Source organism: Rhinoraja longicauda, chromosome 18 (assembly GCF_053455715.1).
Source record: "Rhinoraja longicauda isolate Sanriku21f chromosome 18, sRhiLon1.1, whole genome shotgun sequence".
NCBI classification, from domain to species: Eukaryota; Metazoa; Chordata; class Chondrichthyes; order Rajiformes; family Arhynchobatidae; genus Rhinoraja; species Rhinoraja longicauda.
This window is the reverse complement of record NC_135970.1, coordinates 18,666,607-18,686,840: the sequence shown is the minus strand read 5'-3', so window position 1 is coordinate 18,686,840 and position 20,234 is coordinate 18,666,607. Positions and strand designations below refer to the sequence as shown.

The following is a 20,234-nucleotide window of genomic DNA, read 5'->3' as shown; positions in this document are numbered from 1 at the left end:
CGCAGCTGCTAGGGCAGCACAGCAGCCCAAATTATCCATTTGGATTATTTTATGGAAGTTCAACAGAACTTTAGGCCGAGGTCACTTAGATCAAGTCAGAATGTACAACTTCAATTTCCTGCTCCTCTCAAACCAAGATGGATTACGTTCACCTTCCACAATGTTCAGAGACAGGAAGGTGGCAATGGAAAAAAAGGGGGGGTTTGGAGAGAAATCGAATGATTTGGAGAGATAGGTAGCAGAAGGGAGTTTAATAAAGTGCTGGAATAAAAGATCGAGGTAAAAGATTTACACAGGCACGGAAGCATAATGATTGGTAACTATACAGGATTATGATGTGGCAAAAATAGACCTGGCTTTTAAAAGACATGAATTAATTTTAAATATTCCTAGATATGAAGTGGTGGAAATATTCCTAGATATACTAGAAACAATAATACAAGTTAATTAGCAGTCAAGTGATTAGAGAGCAAGCATGGATTTGTTAAAGGCAGAGCATCAGGACATTTTACTGACAATGGGTTGATGAAAACAGTGGAATCGCTGTGGTAGTATATGGACTTCTAAAGGACATTTGATAAAGTACCCTATAATAGGCTTGTAATCTAGATGGAAGGCCTTCAAAAGCACATGAGATATGAAGGTTTGAGAGGGTGAAAACGTGCCAGTGATTCCCAGGGATGAGGGACTTTAACAATGTAGATGCTGAAGCAGAGTTCTCTTCAGAGGAGACAACCCAATAAAAAGGTATCCAAAATCAGAAAGGGCTTCAACATAGAGAAAATATTCCCATTAGTAAGAGTTGGGTGGGGGCATGAAGAACAAAAATCAAGTTAATCCACAAAATTGAAATTCAACTTCTAAACTCTTCTACTCCCGCACTGGCTCCAACGCATTATCTCACCTTCACTGATATATTATAGCCTTTACCTCTACCTTCATATAACATTCCAAATTCTTATTCACAAATTCCAAGATGACCGTACTGAATTCCTAGCTAATTCTCCTCATGTCCAATAATCTCATGTCTGGATTTCTTGTAACCTTCCCCTTCCGAGCATTCCTAACCTCTTGCCCCTACTTCTCTAAACTTCACCTTTCTATTTTCCCACCTTCAAGAATACTAAAGCTTGCACTTCAGCCAGCTATCCTTTCTTATCTACTGCTCAATGTTTTCTTTCTACATGGCCTTTGGATGAACTTGGATTGAGGAACCAAGTTTCTTTTAGCAAGTTGGGATGAAGCATTTACTATTGCAGAGTATATCAAATACACTAAATATTAGTAATCCAGTATTACTGGAGCACTGTACTCAACATAAGAGAATGATCACCTCACAGACTGCAGCAGTTTAAGGATGGAATTCCAACTTTGTGTACATGGGTCTTGCCACTGACACTGGCATTGCACATTTTTAATTTTAAGATCATTGATGCCAGAAAGGCTGTGCACACAAAGATGCAAGGCATAGACAAGACTTAGCTGGGACACTACATACTAAAATTGACATGCAATGTCCACTATTACACATCTTTACTTTAAAGGATAGGGAGAACATAGCAAAAGCACACAAACAACACTTTTGAGTGGCTTTATTCAGGTCAAAGAACTTCGTAAAACAAGTACACTTCAATAAATCCAGCAGGATGCAGCTTAATAGAATCCATTCAGGTTTATGGTGATAGAATCAATTACATAATTAAATAGTGTGAAATTAAACAGTCTACAAATAAGATAAACATGCACTGAAGTTTACAGTCAGTGCTGTAAGCAACAAGGGTCTGAATTCCAGTGTTCAGCTGCTATCTTTACCCAAGGTGTGCTTGTCAAACAAGTATTCAGCCATGCCATTTTCAGGAGCACCCAGTCTCCGCAGGTTGGTTACATGGTCTCCTAGTAGCTTGATGGACTTGACTTGCTCATCCAAATAGTGAGTCTCCAAAAAGTCACAAAGCTGCAAACAAAAAAAGAACATTAACTACACAGTATTCAGTATTTAAAAGCACCAACTCAATAATAGCAAATTTTCCTTTTTATTTTGCTGTCCAATCAATCACAATACACATTGGCAAGCTAGATTACAAATTGTTACAATTTCCCTCCACATCCAAACATCCCAATGACAATTTATGAACGCGTACACAGTATATAATATGACAAACTGCCATTTAAATGCTTTCAAAAAGACAATCAACTTTCATGAAACTTGATACAAGTCTGAGTCATCATTAAAAAAAAGGATACAAGAGAAAGATTGTCACTGTCAAATTACACTGTCATTGTCACTGTCTCATTACCTGCACTGAAACAAGACAAAATGGAATGTCTTCCAAAATAATGCAAATTCAAACATCACATCTGAATAATGCCACATAAAACATTGGTTAAGCTGCATCTGGAGTATTGTGCGCAGTTCTGGTCACCCCTTCACAGGAAGGATCCATACAGAATATGGATCATGTGCAAGTATTCATTGGGTATTAGGTTCAGCATAGATATCGTGAGCTATTGCGAGCAAGCAACCAATGCAAATTCCTTGCATGTATACATCCTTGGCTAATAATCTTTATTAAATTCATTATTAATTTATTAATTATTTAGGATGTGGAGGCTTTGGAGAAAAGGTTTACCAGGACGCTGCCTGGATGAGAGGATATTAGCTACAAGGATAGATTGAACAAACAATAATCATTTCCACTGGAGCCAAGGCTGAGGAGGACCTGATAGAAGTTTATAAAATTTTGAGGCATAGATACAGAAGATGGTTCGAATCTTTTTCCCAGGATGGAAATATCAAATACTGATGGCATCGCTTTAAGACGAAAGGGGGAAACTTTAAAGGAGATGTGTGGGGAAATCTTTTTCTTAAATACATGTGTGGCAGATGCCTGGAATGTGCTGCCAGGGGTGATGGTGAAACAGATACAATTGGTGTTTAAGAGACTCTTAGAATATGGGTCATGTGCAAGCATTCATTGGGCTTTAGGTTCAGCATAGATATCAAACAGCGATTGTGATATCTTGTGATGCAAGACTAAAATACTGCCACACCACACCTCCAAAAACATGGTGCAAATTTCAAGGGAATAAAATCCCATCACCAATCTTCATACATTGGTAATAAACGCTATGACAAGTCTATATTTTTTAATAACGTGAAAAAAATTCACTGTAACCTTACTGTTAAGATTAAAATGCTCTGACATAGCTCAAGGCCAATCTACAGTCCAGGCTGAATTGTAAAAAATCTTCTGTCCAAAATTGCATGACCAAATATAACTGAGGAAAAACTGAACTCAGACATAAATCCAAAAATTAATCATCCATCTCACCATTTAGCCGCACCCAATTTTCAGTTAAGACTTCACCCTATTATGTACATCGGTTATAAACAGATAAGCTATCGTATTCTACACCAGTAGATATGTTTGAAAATACATACATGTGGGTCATTCCTATCTGTAGCCAGTTTATGCAACTCCAAAAGTGACTGGTTCACACTCTTCTCCAACTCCAGAGAGCAAACCATTGCATCCAAGCCACTCCCCCATTCATCGCGATCTGGTTTCTAAGAACAGAATGCATCAGTTACTTCAAAGTACTGTAGAATGGTTGAATACAATTGGTAACTATAATCAAACACCAGAATCCATACAGCATTAGGTTTAATAAATACTATGGAATCTTGGATCATGGATTGGCAATCCACTGCAGGACAAGAAAAGTCAAATCAAAATAAAAACTAGTTCTCTGGCAAATTTTTTCCAAATCTATACGCAAATATTAACAGTGTAGCTTGCGCACAAAAAAAAGGAAGCTGCATTAAATTCCTGCTGTAAAAGTTCAATTATCTTGATTTGTATGATCCAAACCCAAGAGCATGTGGAGCAGCAACCCATAGATGTGGCACTTTCCCCAAATTACTAAATGGTTCCAATACAAGTAGAATTTATAATGACTGGGAAGCAATGGATTCCTTTTTCCCCATCGCTATGCCAGAGAAATTTGAGATTCATTTGTGAATTTGCAGAATTCTCTGCCACAGGAGGCAGCAGAGGCCAATTCACTGGATTAATTTAAAAGAGAGTTAGATAGAGCTCTTGGGGCTATCACAATCAAGGGGTATGGGGAGAAGGCAGGCACGGGTTACTGATTGTGGATGATCAGCCATGATCACAATGAATGGCAGTGCTGGCTCAAAGGGCCGAATGGCTTCCTCCTGCACCTATTTTCTGTGTTTCTATGTAAATATGCGCAGGTGCAGAAGGCAGTAGGAATTGGTATGTTGGCTTTTGATGCAATAGGATATGGGTACAAAAGTAAATGTAATTGTAAAGGCCCTTAAAGAGACCATACCCGGAGATCGTTTATGATCTTCGTGACCTTACCTCAAAAAGGTGGTGCAGAGACAGTGCAGTGAAATATCGTCATACATGTTGGTGGAATGTCAGGTCTGGTATGTGAAAGGAAGTGAGCAGACTAAAACTGTATTCTCCAGGATTTAAAGAAAAGGGTGACAATTCTTAAGGGGCTGGACAGGATTGATACAGCGAGAATGTTTACACCAGCTGAAGTATACAGAACTTGGGAGTCAATTTCAATTTAAGGAACTAGCTGTTTAGAACTGATACGAATGGAAATTGCGTCACTCAAAAGGATAATGAATCTTTGTGATTATTTACCCTGGACAGCTGCAGAGGCAGCGTTGCTGATTGCATTCAAATTTGAAATTAATACTTTTCTGGATATTAGAAGATTTAAGGGAAACATGATCAAGGTAGAAAAAGGTGCCGAGGTTGAAGATCAGTCATGATCCCTCAGAGAGCAAAAATGGCCCAAGGGACCAAATGCCCTTTTATGTTCCATTAATTTAATGTCATACGAGTATTCTGACAGTATTCCAACAGTACCAAGGGTTACGTTTTGTTTTCTGTCAGAGAGAATAAGGAAAATTAGGTAGTAAATGTGCAACAGTCAGCATCAGCAGTTCTTTGTTTCTACAATCTATTCATAAATATTCTCTTTGTAAACAATTAATTACCTTGCAAGGTCAAAACATATTCTCAACCTTCTACATTCACATCCAAGTCACAAATGTTTCACAAAAATCATTCTAGCACCAATAGCACATCAGCCATTTGATTTCCACACCTTTGGACTTGACTATTTAACACAAATTCTTCAACTGACTTCTCTCATTCCCTAAAGATCATCCAAAAGCCTGCTGTCCATGCCCAACTCACTCCTGGTCCTTTTCACTAGATGAGTTGACTTATACTGACCAAACCTCAAATTTAAAATTCATAGTCACTCCTTTATCTATACATGTTTCTAGCTGAACAGCAGTGTCAATTCTGGCCTCCAAGCCCACGCCCATCCCACCATTGACAGCCTGCAAACAGCTCCATAAAGTTCTAGAATTCTAATGATCGCAAAACATACAATTAAAATAAAACTAAACTCTTCCCTTATGCATTTTTGTGAAACTCCTCAATTTTTGCTTTGTTAAAGCTACCAACCAGCTGAGCCATCAGTAACCCTGCAGTCTAAATTGTTAATGACTGATTATTCATGAAATAGACAACGGACAATAGGTGCTTCGAGTCAGCACCGCCATCATGGCTGATCATCCACAATCAGTACCTCGTTCCTGCCTTGTCCCCATATCTCTTGACTCCGCTATCATTAAGAGCTCTATCTAACTCTCTCTTGAAAGCATCCAGGGAACTGGCCTCCACTGCCTTCTGAGGCAGAGCATTCCACAGCTTCACAACTCTAGGCGAAAAAGTTTTTCCTAATGGCCGACCCCTTATTCTTAAACTGTGGCCCCTGGTTCGGGACTCCCCCCCAACATAGGGAACATGTTTCCTGCCTCTAGTGTGTCCAATCCCTTAATAATCTTGTACGTTTCAATAAGATCCCCTCTCATCCATCTAAATACCAGAGTATACAAGCATAGTCGCTCCAGTCTTTTAACATCCGACAGTCCTGGAATTAAACTTGTGAACCTATGCTGCACTCCCTCAATAGTAAGAATGTCCTTCCTCATATTTGGAGAATAAAACTGCACAAAATACTCCAGGTGTGGTCTCACTAGGGCCCTGTACAACTGCAGAAGGACCTCTTTGCTCCTATACTCAACTCCTCTTGTTATGAAGGCCAACATTCCATTAGCTTTCTTCACTGCCTGGATGCTTACTTTCAGTGACTGATGAACTAGGACACCCAGATCTCGTTGTACTTCCTCTTTTCCTAACTTGACACCATTCAGATAATAACCTGCCTTCCTGTTCTTACCACCCAACTGGATAACCTCACATTTATCCACATTAAACTGCATCTGCCATCTCACACAACCTGTCCAAGTCACCCTGCATCCTCATAGCCTGCTCCTCACACTTCACACTGCCACCCAGCTTTGTGTCATCTGCAAATTTACTAATGTTACATTTAATCCCTTCATCTGAGTCATTAATGACTATTGTAAATAACGGCTGGCCCAGCACTGAGCCTTGCGGTACCCCACCTGTCACTGCCTGCCATTCTGAAAGGGACCCATTTATCCCTACTCTGTTTCCTGTCTACCAACCAATTTTCTATCCATGTCAGTACCTACCCCCAATAAAATGTGCTCTAATTTTGCCCACTAATCTCCTATGTGGAACCTTATTGAAGTCTTTCTGAAAGTCCAGGTACACTACATCCACTGGCTCTCTCTTGTCCATTTTCCTAGTTACATCCTCAAGAAAACAGGAAATTATAGACCAGTTAGCCTGACATCGGTGGTGGGGAAGATGCTGGAGTCAATTATAATAGAAAAAATTGCAGAACATTTGGATAGCAATAACAGAGTCGTTCCGAGTCAGCATGGATTTACAATGGGGAAATCATGCTGGACTAATCTTCTGGAATTTTTTGAGGATGTCATTAGGAAAATGGACAAGGGAGAACCAGTGGACGTAGTGTACCTGGATTTTCAGAAAGCCTTCGATAAGGTCCCACATAGGGCAAGATTAGAGCACATATCATATCATATATATACAGCCGGAAACAGGCCTTTTCGGCCCACCAAGTCCGTGCCGCCCAGTGATCCCCGTACATCAACACTATCCTACACCCACTAGGGACAATTTTTACATTTACCCAGCCAATTAACCTACATACCTGTACGTCTTTGGAGTGTGGGAGGAAACCGAAGATCTCGGAGAAAACCCACGCAGGTCACGGGGAGAACGTACAAACTCCTTACAGTGCAGCACCCGTAGTCAGGATCGAACCTGAGTCTCCGGCGCTGCATTCGCTGTAAAGCAGCAACTCTACCGCTGCGCTACCGTGGTATTGGGGGTAGGGTGCTGACATGGATAGAAAATTGGATGGCAGACAGGAAATAGAGTATAAAAGTAGGGAGGTGTTGCTGCAGCTGTATACAGTATTGGTAAGTCTGCATTTGGAATACTGTGTGCAGTTTTGGTGTCCATATTTAAGAAAGGATGTACTTGCTCTGGAGGCAGTGCAGAGAAGGATTATACAGTTAATTCCAGGGATGAGGGGGTTGACATGTGAGGAAAGGTTAAGTAGGTTGGGACTTTTCTCATTGGAGTTCAGAAGAATGAGAGGCGATCTTATTGAAACGTATAAGATCGTGAGGGGCCTTGATCGAGTGGATGCGCTAAAGATGTTTCCAATGATCGGGGAGACCAGAACTAGGGGCCATAGTCTTAAAATAAGAGGGGGCTCTTTTAAAACTGAGATGAGGAGAAACTTCTTCACTCAGAGGATGGTTAGTCTGTGGAATTCGCTGCCTCAGGGAGCTGTGGATGCAGGAACGTTAAATAAATTTAAAACAGAAATAGATTGTTTTTTAATAGACAATGGAATTAGGGGTTACGGGGAGCAGGCAGGGAAGTGGACATGAGCTATGGTTAGTATAGTAAGACCTGAGTAATCTCCTGGACAAGTTTCGATCGCCTAGCTTGGGGTCGGAGAGGAATTTCCCGGATTTTTCCCCCAAATTGGCCTGGGTTATAATCTGGTTTTTCGCCTCTCCCAGGAGATCACACGGTTCTTTTGGGTGGGAAGAAGGGCGATAGTGGGAAGGGGGTTGGGGTAGGATCAGCCATGATCGTATTGAATGGCGGAACGGGCTCGAGGGGCCAGTTGGCCTACTCCTGCTCCTATTTTCTAGTGTTCTTGTGAAACAAAGAGTAGGGATTAACGGGTCCCTTTCAGAATGGCAGGCAGTGACTAGTGGGGTACCGCAAGGCTCGGTGCTGGGACCGCAGCTATTTACAATATACATTAATGACTTGGATGAAAGGATTAAAAGTAACATCAGCAAATTTGCGGATGACACAAAGCTGGGTGGCAGTGTGAACTGTGAGGAGGATGCTACGAAGATGCAGGGTGACTTGGACAGGTTATGTGAGTGGGCAGATGCAGTTTAATGTGGATAAATGTGACGTTATCCACTTTGGTGGTAAGAACAGGAAGGCAGATTATTATCTGAATGGTGTCAAGTTAGGAAATGGGGAAGTACAAAGAGATCTGGGTGTCCTTGTTCATCAGTCACGTGGATTTAGCAAGCAGGTACAGCAAGCAGTGAAGAAAGCTAATTGCATGTTGGCCTATATGACAAGAGTTGAGCATAGGAGCAAAGAGGTCCTTCTGCAGTTGTGCAGGGCCCTAGTGAGACCGCACCTGGAGTACTGTGTGCAGTTTTGGTCTCCAAATTTGAGGAAGGACATTCTTGCTATTGAGGGCGTGCAGCGTAGGTTCACTCGGTTAATTCCCGGAATGGCGGGACTGACATATGTTGAAAGACTGGAGCGACTAGGCTTGTATACGCTGGAATTTAGAAGGGTGAGAGGGAATCTTATTGAAACATAATATTAAGGGATTGGACATTTTAGAGGCAGGAAACATGTTCCCAATGTTGGGGGGTGTCCATAACATGGGGCCACAGTTTATGAATAAGGGGTAGACCATTTAGAACGGAGATGAGGAAAAACTTCTTCAGTCAGAGAGTTGTAAATCTGTGGAATTCTCTGCCTCAGAAGGCAGTGGAGGCCAATTCTCCAGATGCTTTCAAGAGAGAGCTAGATAGAGCTCAAAGATAGCAGAGTCAGGGGGTATGGGGAGAAGGCAGGAACAGGGTACTGATTGTGAATGATCAGCCATGATAACATTGAATGGCGCTGCTGGCTCGAAGAGCCGAATGGCCTACTCCTGCACCTATTGTCTATTGTTTCTGTCTTCAAGGGACCCACATTTGTCCTATTTGTTTTCTTTTTCACGTACCTAAAGAAGCTTTTACTATCCTCCTTTATATTCTTGGCCTGCTTACCTTCGTACCTCATCTTTTCTCCCCGTATTGCCTTTTTAGTTATATTCTGATGCACTTTAAAAGAGTCCCAATCCTCTGGCTTCCCGCTCATCTTTGCTGTGTTATATTTCTTCCCTTTTATTTTTATACTGTCCTTGACTTCCCTTGTCAGCCACAGTCGCCTCTTACTCCGTTTAGTCTTTCTTCCTTTGTGGAATGAACAGACCCTGCACTTTCTGTATTATTCCCAGAAATACCTGCCATTGTTATTCCACCGTCTTCCCTGCTAGGGTCTCTTTCCAGTCAACTCTGGCCAGCTCATCCGTCACGCCTCCATGGTCCCCTTTGCTCAACTGTAGTGCTGACACTCCCGATTTTCCCTTCTCTCTCTCAAATTGTAGATTAAAACCTATCATATATGATCACTACCTAATGGCTCTTTTACCACGAGTTCCCTTAACAAATCCGGTTCATTACACAACACTAAATCCAGTAGGCTCCAGTACAAGTTGCTCTAAGAATCCATCTCAGAGGCACTCCACAAACTCCCTTTCTTGGGGTCCAGTACCAACCTGATTTTCCCAGTCTACCTGCATGTTGAAATCTCCCATAACCACCTTTGCGACATGCCAATTTTGATTGCAAAATTGATTCAACTTGCACCCTATGTCCAGGCTACTGTTTGGGGGCCTGTAGATAACTCCCATTAGGGTCTTTTTACCCTTACACAATTCCTCAGTTCTGTCCATGCTGACTCTATATTAGCTTTAAACATGTCAAATTATAGTTTTACTAATGAACTGTTTAAGACCTTAATATCCTGGAGTAATGTGCGGCCTCCTCGCTGATTCTGCAGTTTCATCAGTTTCTCTGCATGTTCACGCTCTTCGTGAGACTGCTCCAGAAAAAAACTGGCAAAGTTCTTCAATGCAACATCATCACGGTCAAAGTAGTAGGACTGGGGAGGAAAAGAAATTGTACAATGAACATTATGAGAATTAAAATACTCAGTTCATGCTCCCCAAATGACATTGACAATTAGCACATTGACAATTGGCCAGAGTCAATATAAGCAAAAGAAATCATGAGATAAACCTTTGGCTGTTTTTGAGTTAACTAGCAGAACAGGAAAACCCCGTGGATGATATATTAGGACATACAGGTGTCATGCAAGAGATTATTACACAAAACCAGACCACGTGGAGCACCGATACAGAATGAAAATTTGTTAACAGACACAAGCATCTTATGTTTGTACGGAAGGCTTTAAACTAGTGCTGCTGGAATTTATCCCTGTTCCTGTCACTTATACACAAAAGCCACCCTTTGCATCACGCCAATAGTACATATTAGCAAATTCTATGAATCACAGTGTGCAATTTATGTTTCTGCGTTTGTCTAAATACTTCTGATACTGCTGCAAATTTTTCATTGCACCCGTTCCTTACCCTACTTACGTATATGATACTAAACTCAACTCAAAAATGTACAAGTGCAAGTTCCTTCCATTAAAGCATTTTTTTTTAAAACACACAACTCTCTCATCTGGACAGCCAGGGGGGCTATGTGAGGATGCTGTTCATTGACTTTAGTTCAGCATTCAACACAATAGTCCCCAGCAGACTGGTTGAGAAGCTGCTGGAACTGGGGCTTAGCACCCCTCTGTGTGCTTGGGTCCTGGACTTTCTCACTGCCAGGCCCCAAGTGGTCAGGATGGGGGAACACACATCTAGCTCCCTCACCCTGAACATAGGATCCCCCCAGGGCTGCGTCCTTAGCCCCCTACTGTACTCCCTGTACACACATGACTGTAGGGCCAGGTTCAGCTCAAACTCCATCATCAAGTTTGCTGATGACACTGTGGTGGTGGGCCGGATCTCCAACAACGATGAGAAGGCCTACCGGGAGGAGGTGGCTGATCTGGCACTCTGGTGTCAGGACAATAGCCTCCTCTTGAATGTCACTAAAACAAAGGAGCTGATTGTGGACTTCAGAAGGGCTAAACATCCAAGGACGTACACGCCACTGGAGATAAATGGGTCTATTGTGGATAGGGTGAGCAGTTTCAAATACTTGGGAGTCCGCATCGCAGAGGATCTGACGTGGGCAACGCACATTGCCGCACTGGTGGGTAAGGCTAAGCAGCGCCTTTACCACCTTAGACAACTGAGGAAATTCAGAGTGTCGCTGAGGATCCTTCATTGCTTCTACTCTGGGGCTGTAGAGAGCATCCTGTCCGGCAACATTACAGTCTGGTTTGGGAACAGCTCTGCCCAGGACAGGATGGCCCTGCAGAGAGTAGTGCGTTCGGCAGAACGCACCATGGGAACTACACTCGTCCCCCTGCAGGACCTATACATCAGGAGGTGCAGATCCAGAGCAAGCAAGATCATGAGGGACCCCTGCCACCCCAGTAACGGACTGTTCCAGATGCTACGGTCAGGCAAACGCCTCCGCTGTCACGCTGTGAAAACGGAGAGGATGAGACGGAGCTTCTTCCCACAGGCCATCAGGACCGTCAACTTTGATAACCCCAGAGACTAAATTTTTGTCGACACTTTTTGTGCTATGTTTAGTAACTTATTAACTTTATTTATATGCTGTAACTGTAATTATTTTTGTGCACAACCCGCAGGCATTGCCACTTTCATTTCACTGCACATCGAGTATGTGTATGTGACAAATAAATTTGATTTGACTTGACTTGACTTGAGAAGCACTGATTCCAGGCCACAGTCGTGTAACCTATCTTCAATTCTTTGTTACACCAATAAAATACAGAGCAAAACATCTTTTCCATGGATAAACTATATTATCAAAATCTCAAACCAGCAAATGGAAAGTAAAAATATGTACTACTGTATACAAAATTTAGACTGCACCAAATACTGCAAGTTTCAGCAGTCTATCCAGGTCTTTTCAAGCCATCAGAAACACTAGCTTGGTAACCATGGTAATTAACACATAAATTAGCAATTAACTTTGCAAAAGGTAAACTCAAAATAGGCAATCATCTGTTCCATTTTTATCAGAACAAATAGTGAATTTAATTCCCAAGTAACATTAACACACAAGTCAAAATATTTCAGTTCAATAGGCGACAGTACACCCACCAAGTGGCAATTGAACCTGACGCATTGCACATTGAATTTAAAGCAAAAAACCACGTTCTTTTGTGGACGACTTCAATGCAGAATTTCAACGCACTATCAAATCGGGCGTTCTTGGGAGAGGTGCTGTAATGCAAAGGATGGCACCCATCCTTTTGAAGCATTAAAGAAATCGAAGCAGATTTTGATCAGAGGCTTGAGATCTATCGAGTGACCTTGTCGACAATCTTGTCCAACCACCAGTACAAAAGAAAATCTCACTATTAACAATTCTAGCTTGCACAATACAAGATGGTTGCTCCACTTAATCACGTCACACAATCTCAAAATAGCTTACTGCTTATAACATCACGCATTTATTAAAAGTTGCATTAAGACGGGGTTATCTGCACACCACGCCCATGTTTCGCTTGTTTTCGCCATACTACTAAACTATCGTGGAGACACCACAGTAACGTTTCGGGGCCTTAATGAGGGCAGAGTTCCTTTCCTCACTCAGCCCACGTTACGTGCGCTATAACATGACACACCAAACCTCTCAGGCTTCCCTCGCTCTTGGGCGCACACAGCGCTCCCTCCCCACCCCTCGCACCAGTGAGTAAGCACCCAAAAGCTTATTTTCTACTTCGTCCCCCTCCCTCCACTATAACTACTCCCCCACCACTCCCATTATTCCTCACCCATCCTCCGCCCCAGCTACCTCCAGCCTTAGCCTTATCCACCAACAACCACACCAGCTACCCTATTACCTTCCACCCACCCTCCCGCTCCAGCTAGCCCACCTCTACGGCAAGCTCTCACTATGCCACTCACCATGGAGAGGTAGACATAGGACGCGTACAGCTCCAGGTTGATCTGCCGGCTGACGGCTGCCTCGCAGTCGGGGTGAAAATTCTGTCGTACCTGGGAGCTCATCTCGATTAACGAAGACAAGAAAAATCAAAGCTAAACGATTGCGGAATATGTTATGTGTGATGGGATGCTAATGGTGGATGGATAAAGCGGTGGGAATGAAGGTTCCGTTCAATCACTGTTGAAGCAGGAACAATCGCTCCCTCGACGTCTCCTTCGCTCCACAAACTGACCTTATCTGCCGGAGCCCGGGTGCGCATGCGCAACCTCAAGAGCCGCGCGCACCTGTGGGCGGAACCTCCGGGACTTTCAAAAATAACTGCCGGTCGCGCGCCAGACTCGCGCATGAGGGCCGCACTTGGCCGGACTTGTGGGGGGTCGCGCCTCGGGGCCGCGCTTGGCCGGACTTCATCATCATCATCATCATATATGTACAGCCGGAAACAGGCCTTTTCGGCCCTCCAAGTCCGTGCCGCCCAGTGATCCCCGCACATTAACACTATCCTACACCCACTAGGGACAATTTTTACATTTACCCAGCCAATTAACCTACATACCTGTACGTCTTGTGGGGGTCGCGCCTCGGGGCCACGTTTGGCCGGACTTGTGGGAGTCGCGCCTCGGGGCCGCGTTTGGCCGGACCCGTGGTGTGGGGCTCGCGCCTGGTTAAAGGACGTGGGGCGGGGGTGCGCGTATTCATTCAGCGTGGGTGTTCCTGAATGTGGTAATGCACACTTTCAAGCCTCTACTCTATATCTTCTACCCAACAGGAGCAGGGAGAAGGAATGAGCTCGATGGCAAAGGTCAGTCTGAAGAAGGGTCTCGACCCGAAACGTCACCAATTCCTTCTCTCCCGAGATGCTGCCTGACCTGCTGAGTTACTCCAGCATTTTGTGAATAAAAAGGTCCTTACTTGTGTTGCCTTTTTTCCTGGGGCAGCTTGAAGTACGAATGGAGTCTGGATTATTCAATTAAATAATTTGCAAGCGGAAACCTAGAATGAGTAAGTGAGCACAAGATCACCAGATTTCATAATAACACTTGAAAATTAGTTATTGCTCTTTATTGAAGAAAAAAATTCATTCTTTACTTTGATCAAAATACAACTCCAGACCAGAGCATCCGTGGAAGCAACAGGTATACTTCGATGTTCCAGGGCCAGGTCAAGCCCCGTATCAGGAGTGAGGGAAGAGGAAAGATTGCCAGAGTATATGCGAGGGGTGGGACACAGTCTGGTAGGTGATAAGTGGAACCAGATGAAGTGGGGGTGATGAGAATGATGAGGCAAATAGAAATGAGAGGGAAAGGGAAGGGTGAACATAGGGAGCTGAAACCTACATGGGAGTGTGTCAGAGGATAATAAGGGGGATGTGGGGATGCTATCCAAGTGGAATTTGCTTCTGGCTCACATTGGCAATGAATGAAGAAGGCCAAAGACAGTGTAGCAGTGGGAAGGAGAATTAAAATGATATATTACTGGATGGTCAGGATGGACATTCTGGGCAGGACACAAGCTCTCTGTATTGTTCCCGATGTTGGGGGAGTCCAGAACCAGGGGTCACAGCTTAAGGATAAGGGGGAAGTCTTTTAGGACCGAGATGAGAAAACATTTCTTCACACAGAGAGTGGTGAGTCTGGAATTCTCTGCCACAGAAGGTAGTTGAGGCCAGTTCATTCTGGCAACTGAGGAAACACAATCTGCCACAGGCAATGATGGTCCAATTCTATACTGCTATCATTGAGTCCGTCCTCACCTTCTCCATCATGGTCTGCTTTGGCTCAGCCACCAAGGACGACATACGGAGGCTGCAACGGATCGTTCGCTCAGTTGAGAAGGTTGTTGGCTGCAACCTTCCCCCCATTGATGAACTGTACACTGCAAGGGCCAGGAAGCAAACGGGCAAGATCATCTCTGACCCCTCTCACCCTGGCTGCAAAATATTTGAAGCACTTCCAACTGGAAGGCGACTCCGGACTGTCAAAGCAGCCACAGCCAGACATAAAAACAGCTTTTTTCCATGAGTAGTAGTAGTTCTACTCAACCAAAGTCTGTCGTCTCTTTTTTGCTCTGGTTTATTTTCACTTGCATGTTTAGACCGTAATGTTGTATCCTTATTGTTTTGATATGTTTATGCTTTATTATTAATTGTTAACTGTATGTTTGTGTTATCATTTGTGAGTGGAGCACCAAGGCACATTCCTTGTATATGCACATACTTGGCCAATAAACATTCATTCATTCATTTTTTGCAGATGGACAGATGTCAACACTTCACATATGCAAGGAAGAAAAGGACTACATTGGAACAAAGACTGGAACTGGGAAAAACATAGAAAGATTCAGCAGCAGGTGCACCGAAACTGAGCAGCGGTGGGCAATTTCAGAGATGAAAGCTGAAGGCAATCACAGATTCAAGTACAGAAGCACATAGGTGACCAACATTGTAATCCGTTCATCTTTGAATCTTAAGGCAGCTCCCAACTTGAAATGTCACCTATCCATGTTCTTCAGAAATGCTGAAGTTCAGCCTTGGATAGGTGGTGGATCTGGATGAAACTGCTAATCCAGAATGGAACAAATTGCCACCTGTTACAGGACCAAGAGAGTTCCCAAATTTGACACACCCCTATATTAATGTCCAGAAATTGGGCAGTGATGTTGGGCACGAGCCATGATTTTAATCAGGAGAGCTGAGGTATATCTATTCCAGACTCTGTAACTGGGAAAGGTCATGCTTTTGCTGCTACTCCCTATTTTGTTTTTCCTTGCTCTCTCTTTACCTCCCCCTCACAAAACTCTTTGGCTCAGTTATCCAGTGTTGATTAAAGTTTGTAAATATACTTCACCAGTCTTTAATTACACTTTGATATGTTCTAATATGAAGCAATTAAGATGTTTAATGAATCTGAGGAATGCTAAAATTAACCGAGAAAGGAAAATGCTGATAAGAATGCACCATCCATAGCAAACTGAAGTAATAAACAACAAAATGCTGGAGTAACTCAGCAGGTCACGTAGCATCTCTGAAGAAGAGTCCTAATCCAAAATGTCACCTATACATGTTCTCCAGAGATGCTGCCAAACCCATTGAGTTATTCCAGCACTGTCTTTTTTTATAAATTAGCATTTGCAGTTTTGAGATTATATAGTAAAGGATTGAATCAAATTGAAAGGAAAGCCATGCAATGTTGTAAAGATTAGTTGTAACATGGAAATGCTATTTTACAATCAAAGAATGACTCGTAAAATTAAAAAGGAAAACAGCAAGAAAGTGAAAAATAACATTAAACAGGAAGTATGAGCTTCTACAGATATAAAAAGTGTTTCCAAAGTAAATGTTGATGCCTTCGACAGAACAGAAAAATTAATAATGAGAAATGCCAAAGATTTCAAGTAATTATTTTGGCTCAGTATTCGTGGTAGTATGAACTAAAAACCTCAATAGAAGTATAGAACTGATGCAATTAATCCATTAGGAGCCAGCATAGATCTGATGGACTTAAATGTGAGTTTATTCACTTTGATATAACTTTAGATTCTGATGGCCAATTGAAAATGATCCATTTATTCTGATTCTACTTTCTGTTAATCAAACTCCCATCTATGAAATGTGCTCTTCTTTTCTTGCATGGTGAATTTTGTGGCACCTTTTCAGGTGCCTTCTGGAAACCCCAAAACATATTTACTTTACGATTATCTAAAATGTCCTACTTTTATATATCATATATATATCATATATATATATATACAGCCGGAAACAGGCCTTTTCGGCCCTCCAAGTCCGTGCCGCCCAGTGATCCCCGTACATTAACACTATCCTACACCCACTAGGGACAATTTTTACAATTTTTTTTACATTTACCCAGCCAATTAACCTACATACCTGTACGTCTTTGGAGTGTGGGAGGAAACCGAAGATCTCGGAGAAAACCCACGCAGGTCACGGGGAGAACGTACAAACTCCTTACAGTGCAGCACCCGTAGTCAGGATCGAACCTGAGTCTCCGGCACTGCATTCGCTGTAAAGCAGCAACTCTACCGCTGCGCTACCGTGCCGCGGTCCATTACTTCCTTAATGATGGACCATATGCTTTTCTTCCGTGTTGTAACAATTACAAAACAACACCAAGGTAAGTAAGCTACAAGGAGAATAAATGGATAGATAGATTCAGTGAGTGGGCCTACAGTTGTACACCTTATCATCTTAGATATAATGCTGCAGCATAGAACATAAAGCAGGGTACAACTTATTACAACATTGATTGGACCACAGCTGGAATACTGTTTGCAGTTGTAGTCACTGTACTAAAGGACAGAGTGATACAGTGTGGAAACAGGCCCTTCGGCCCAATTTGTCGACACTGGCCAACATGTCCCAGATACACTAGTTCCACCTACCTGTGTTTGGTCCACATCTCTCCAAACCTGTCCTATCCATGTACCTGTCTAACTGTTTCTTAAACATTGGGATAGTCCCAGTCTCAACTACCTCTTGTAGCTTGTTCCATACATCCACCACCCTTTGTGTGTTAAATCTTTTCCCCTTCACCTTGAACTTATGTCCTCTGGACCTCGATTCCCCCACTGTGGGCAAGAGATTCTGTGCATCTACCTGATCCATTCCTTTCATGATCTTATGCAGCTCTATAAGATCACCCCTCATCCTCTTGCGCTCCAAGGAATAGAGTCCCAGTCTCAATGTCTGCCCACAGCTCAGACCCTCTAGCCCTAGCAACATCCTCGTAAATCTTCTCTGAACCATTTCAAGCTTGACAATATCTTTCCTATAACATGGTGCCCAGAACTGAACACAATACTCTAAATGCAGTCTCATCAACATCTTGTACAACTGCAACATGACCTCCCAACTTCTATACTCAATACTCTGACTGATGAAGGGCAATGTGGCAAAAGCCGTTTTGACCACCTTATCTACCTGCGACACGACCTTCAAGGAACTATGCAACTGCACTCCTAGATCCCTCTGCTGTACAACACTCTCCAGAGGCCAACCTTTCACTGTGTAGGTCCTGCGCTTGTTAGACATCCCAAAATGCAACACCTCATTGCAGAGGGTGCAGTGGAAATTCAACAGAATGGAATGTTTCTGTTATGAGGGGAGACTTTGTTTCCCCTGAAGCAAAGGTTAACGCAAACCAGTGTTCCTTTCCCACTCCCATTAACCCATCCTTGGTCTCTCTTGCTTTGTTCTCTTTGTTACTTACTAAACTAAGTAGTGGGGGGGAGGAGTTGACAAATTGGGAGTATAAAGATGGAGTTAAAGGGGAAGCGAATACAGGAAAAATTGCAAAAGACTCCCGAATTAATGGGAAGGAAAGTTTGAGATGGAATAAGAGAGTAAGGTCAGGGCCAATAGTGACTGGTGTGAAAAGGGAGGTGAAAACGAAGTTAGTGTTGTATTTGAATGCGCGAAATATAAAAAAATAAAGTGGATGAGCTTGAGGCTCAGTTGGATATTGGCAAGTATGATGTTGTGGGAATTACAGAGACATGGCTGCAAGAGGACCAGGGCTGGGAACTGAATATTCAGCAGTATACGACCTATCAAAAAGACAGACAGGTGGGCAGAGGGGGTGGGGTCGCTCTGTTGGTAAGGAATGATATTCAGTCCCTTGCAAGGGGTGACAGAGAATCAGGAGATGTAGAATCAGTATGGACAGAACTGAGGAATTGTAAGGGTAAAAAGATCATAATGGGAGTTATCTACAGGCAACCCAAACAGGAGCCTGGATATAGGGTGCAAGTTGAATCAAGAGTTAAAATTGGCATGTCGCAAAGGTAATGCTACAGTGGTTGTGGGAGATTTCAACATGCAGGTAGACTGGGAAAATCAGCTTGGTAATGGACCTCAAGAAAGGGAGTTTGTGGAGTTCCTCCGAGATGGATTCTTAGAGCAGCTTGTACTAGAGCCTACCAGGGAGAAGACAATTCTGGATTTAGTGTTGTGTAATAAACCGGATTTGATAAAGGAACTAAAAGAGCCATTAGGAGGTAGTGAATTTGAGAGGGAGAAGGGAAAATCGGAAGTGTCAGTATTGCAGTTGAGCAAGGGGGACTTGGGAGGCATGAGGGAGGAGCTGGCCAGAGTTGACTGGAACGAGACACTAGCAGGGAAGACGGTGGAACAACAATGGCAGGTATCTCTGGGAATAATACAGAAGGTGCAGGATCAGTTCATTCCAAAGAGGAAGAAAGATTCTAAGGGGAGTAAGAGGCGACCGTGGCTGACAAGGGAAGTCAAGGACAGTGTAGCGGCCAGCTTCTCGTCTATATCAATTAGCTCCCAACCTGCCACTTGCATAGACCGGGTCAGCGATAAGCGTAATGACTCAAACAATAATAACAGAGATCCTCCTAGATGTTTAATAGTCTTTATTTGAAGGTGCAATAAACATATTGGCATATCTCTTGTCATCGACTGGTTGTTAATTGCTAGGTAAAATTCCACATCTTACCACAGTCTATGCGATCGTTACGAATTGCCAGATATAACTTCGACACAGTTTGTATTAATCTTCTTGTTAATAAAACTTACAGGGATTACATCATGGCTGATAAATCTTTTGGCAGAGCTTCTAGCTAACCCTCTGTCAGCACCTCCCAGCTCACACACTCTGTGCCAGCACGTACCCAACTGCCCGTACTCTGGCTACGCCCAGCCCCTACGTAAGCATTGCATTAACTCTATAGTGGTCCAGACTACAGCAGAATACAAGGTAATGATATTAATAAGCAAAAATAGCTAATAACTGCAAAATGGCTCCTACAGACAGTATAAAAATAAAAGAAGTATAACATAGCAAAGATGAGTGGGAAGCCAGAGGATTGGAACTCTTTTAAAGAGCAACAGAAGATAACTAAAAAGGCAATATGGGGAGAAAATTGTGGATAGGGTGGTGAAGAAGGCGTTTGGTATGCTTGCCTTTAT

General features: G+C 42.9%; 1 protein-coding gene across 1 annotated transcript; it reads right to left on the bottom strand.

The window, feature by feature from the left end:
• Window positions 1–1,577: 1,577 nt before the first annotated feature.
• On the bottom strand, window positions 1,578–13,533 carry fth1a (ferritin, heavy polypeptide 1a). The gene is made up of 4 exons (XM_078415231.1): window positions 13,246–13,533; window positions 10,134–10,280; window positions 3,443–3,568; window positions 1,578–1,954 (listed from the first exon to the last, which is right to left on the bottom strand). The coding sequence occupies exons 1-4, from the start codon at window positions 13,345–13,347 to the stop codon at window positions 1,796–1,798; spliced, it is 534 nt and encodes a 177-aa protein (XP_078271357.1). The 5' UTR covers window positions 13,348–13,533; the 3' UTR covers window positions 1,578–1,795.
• Window positions 13,534–20,234: the final 6,701 nt, after the last annotated feature.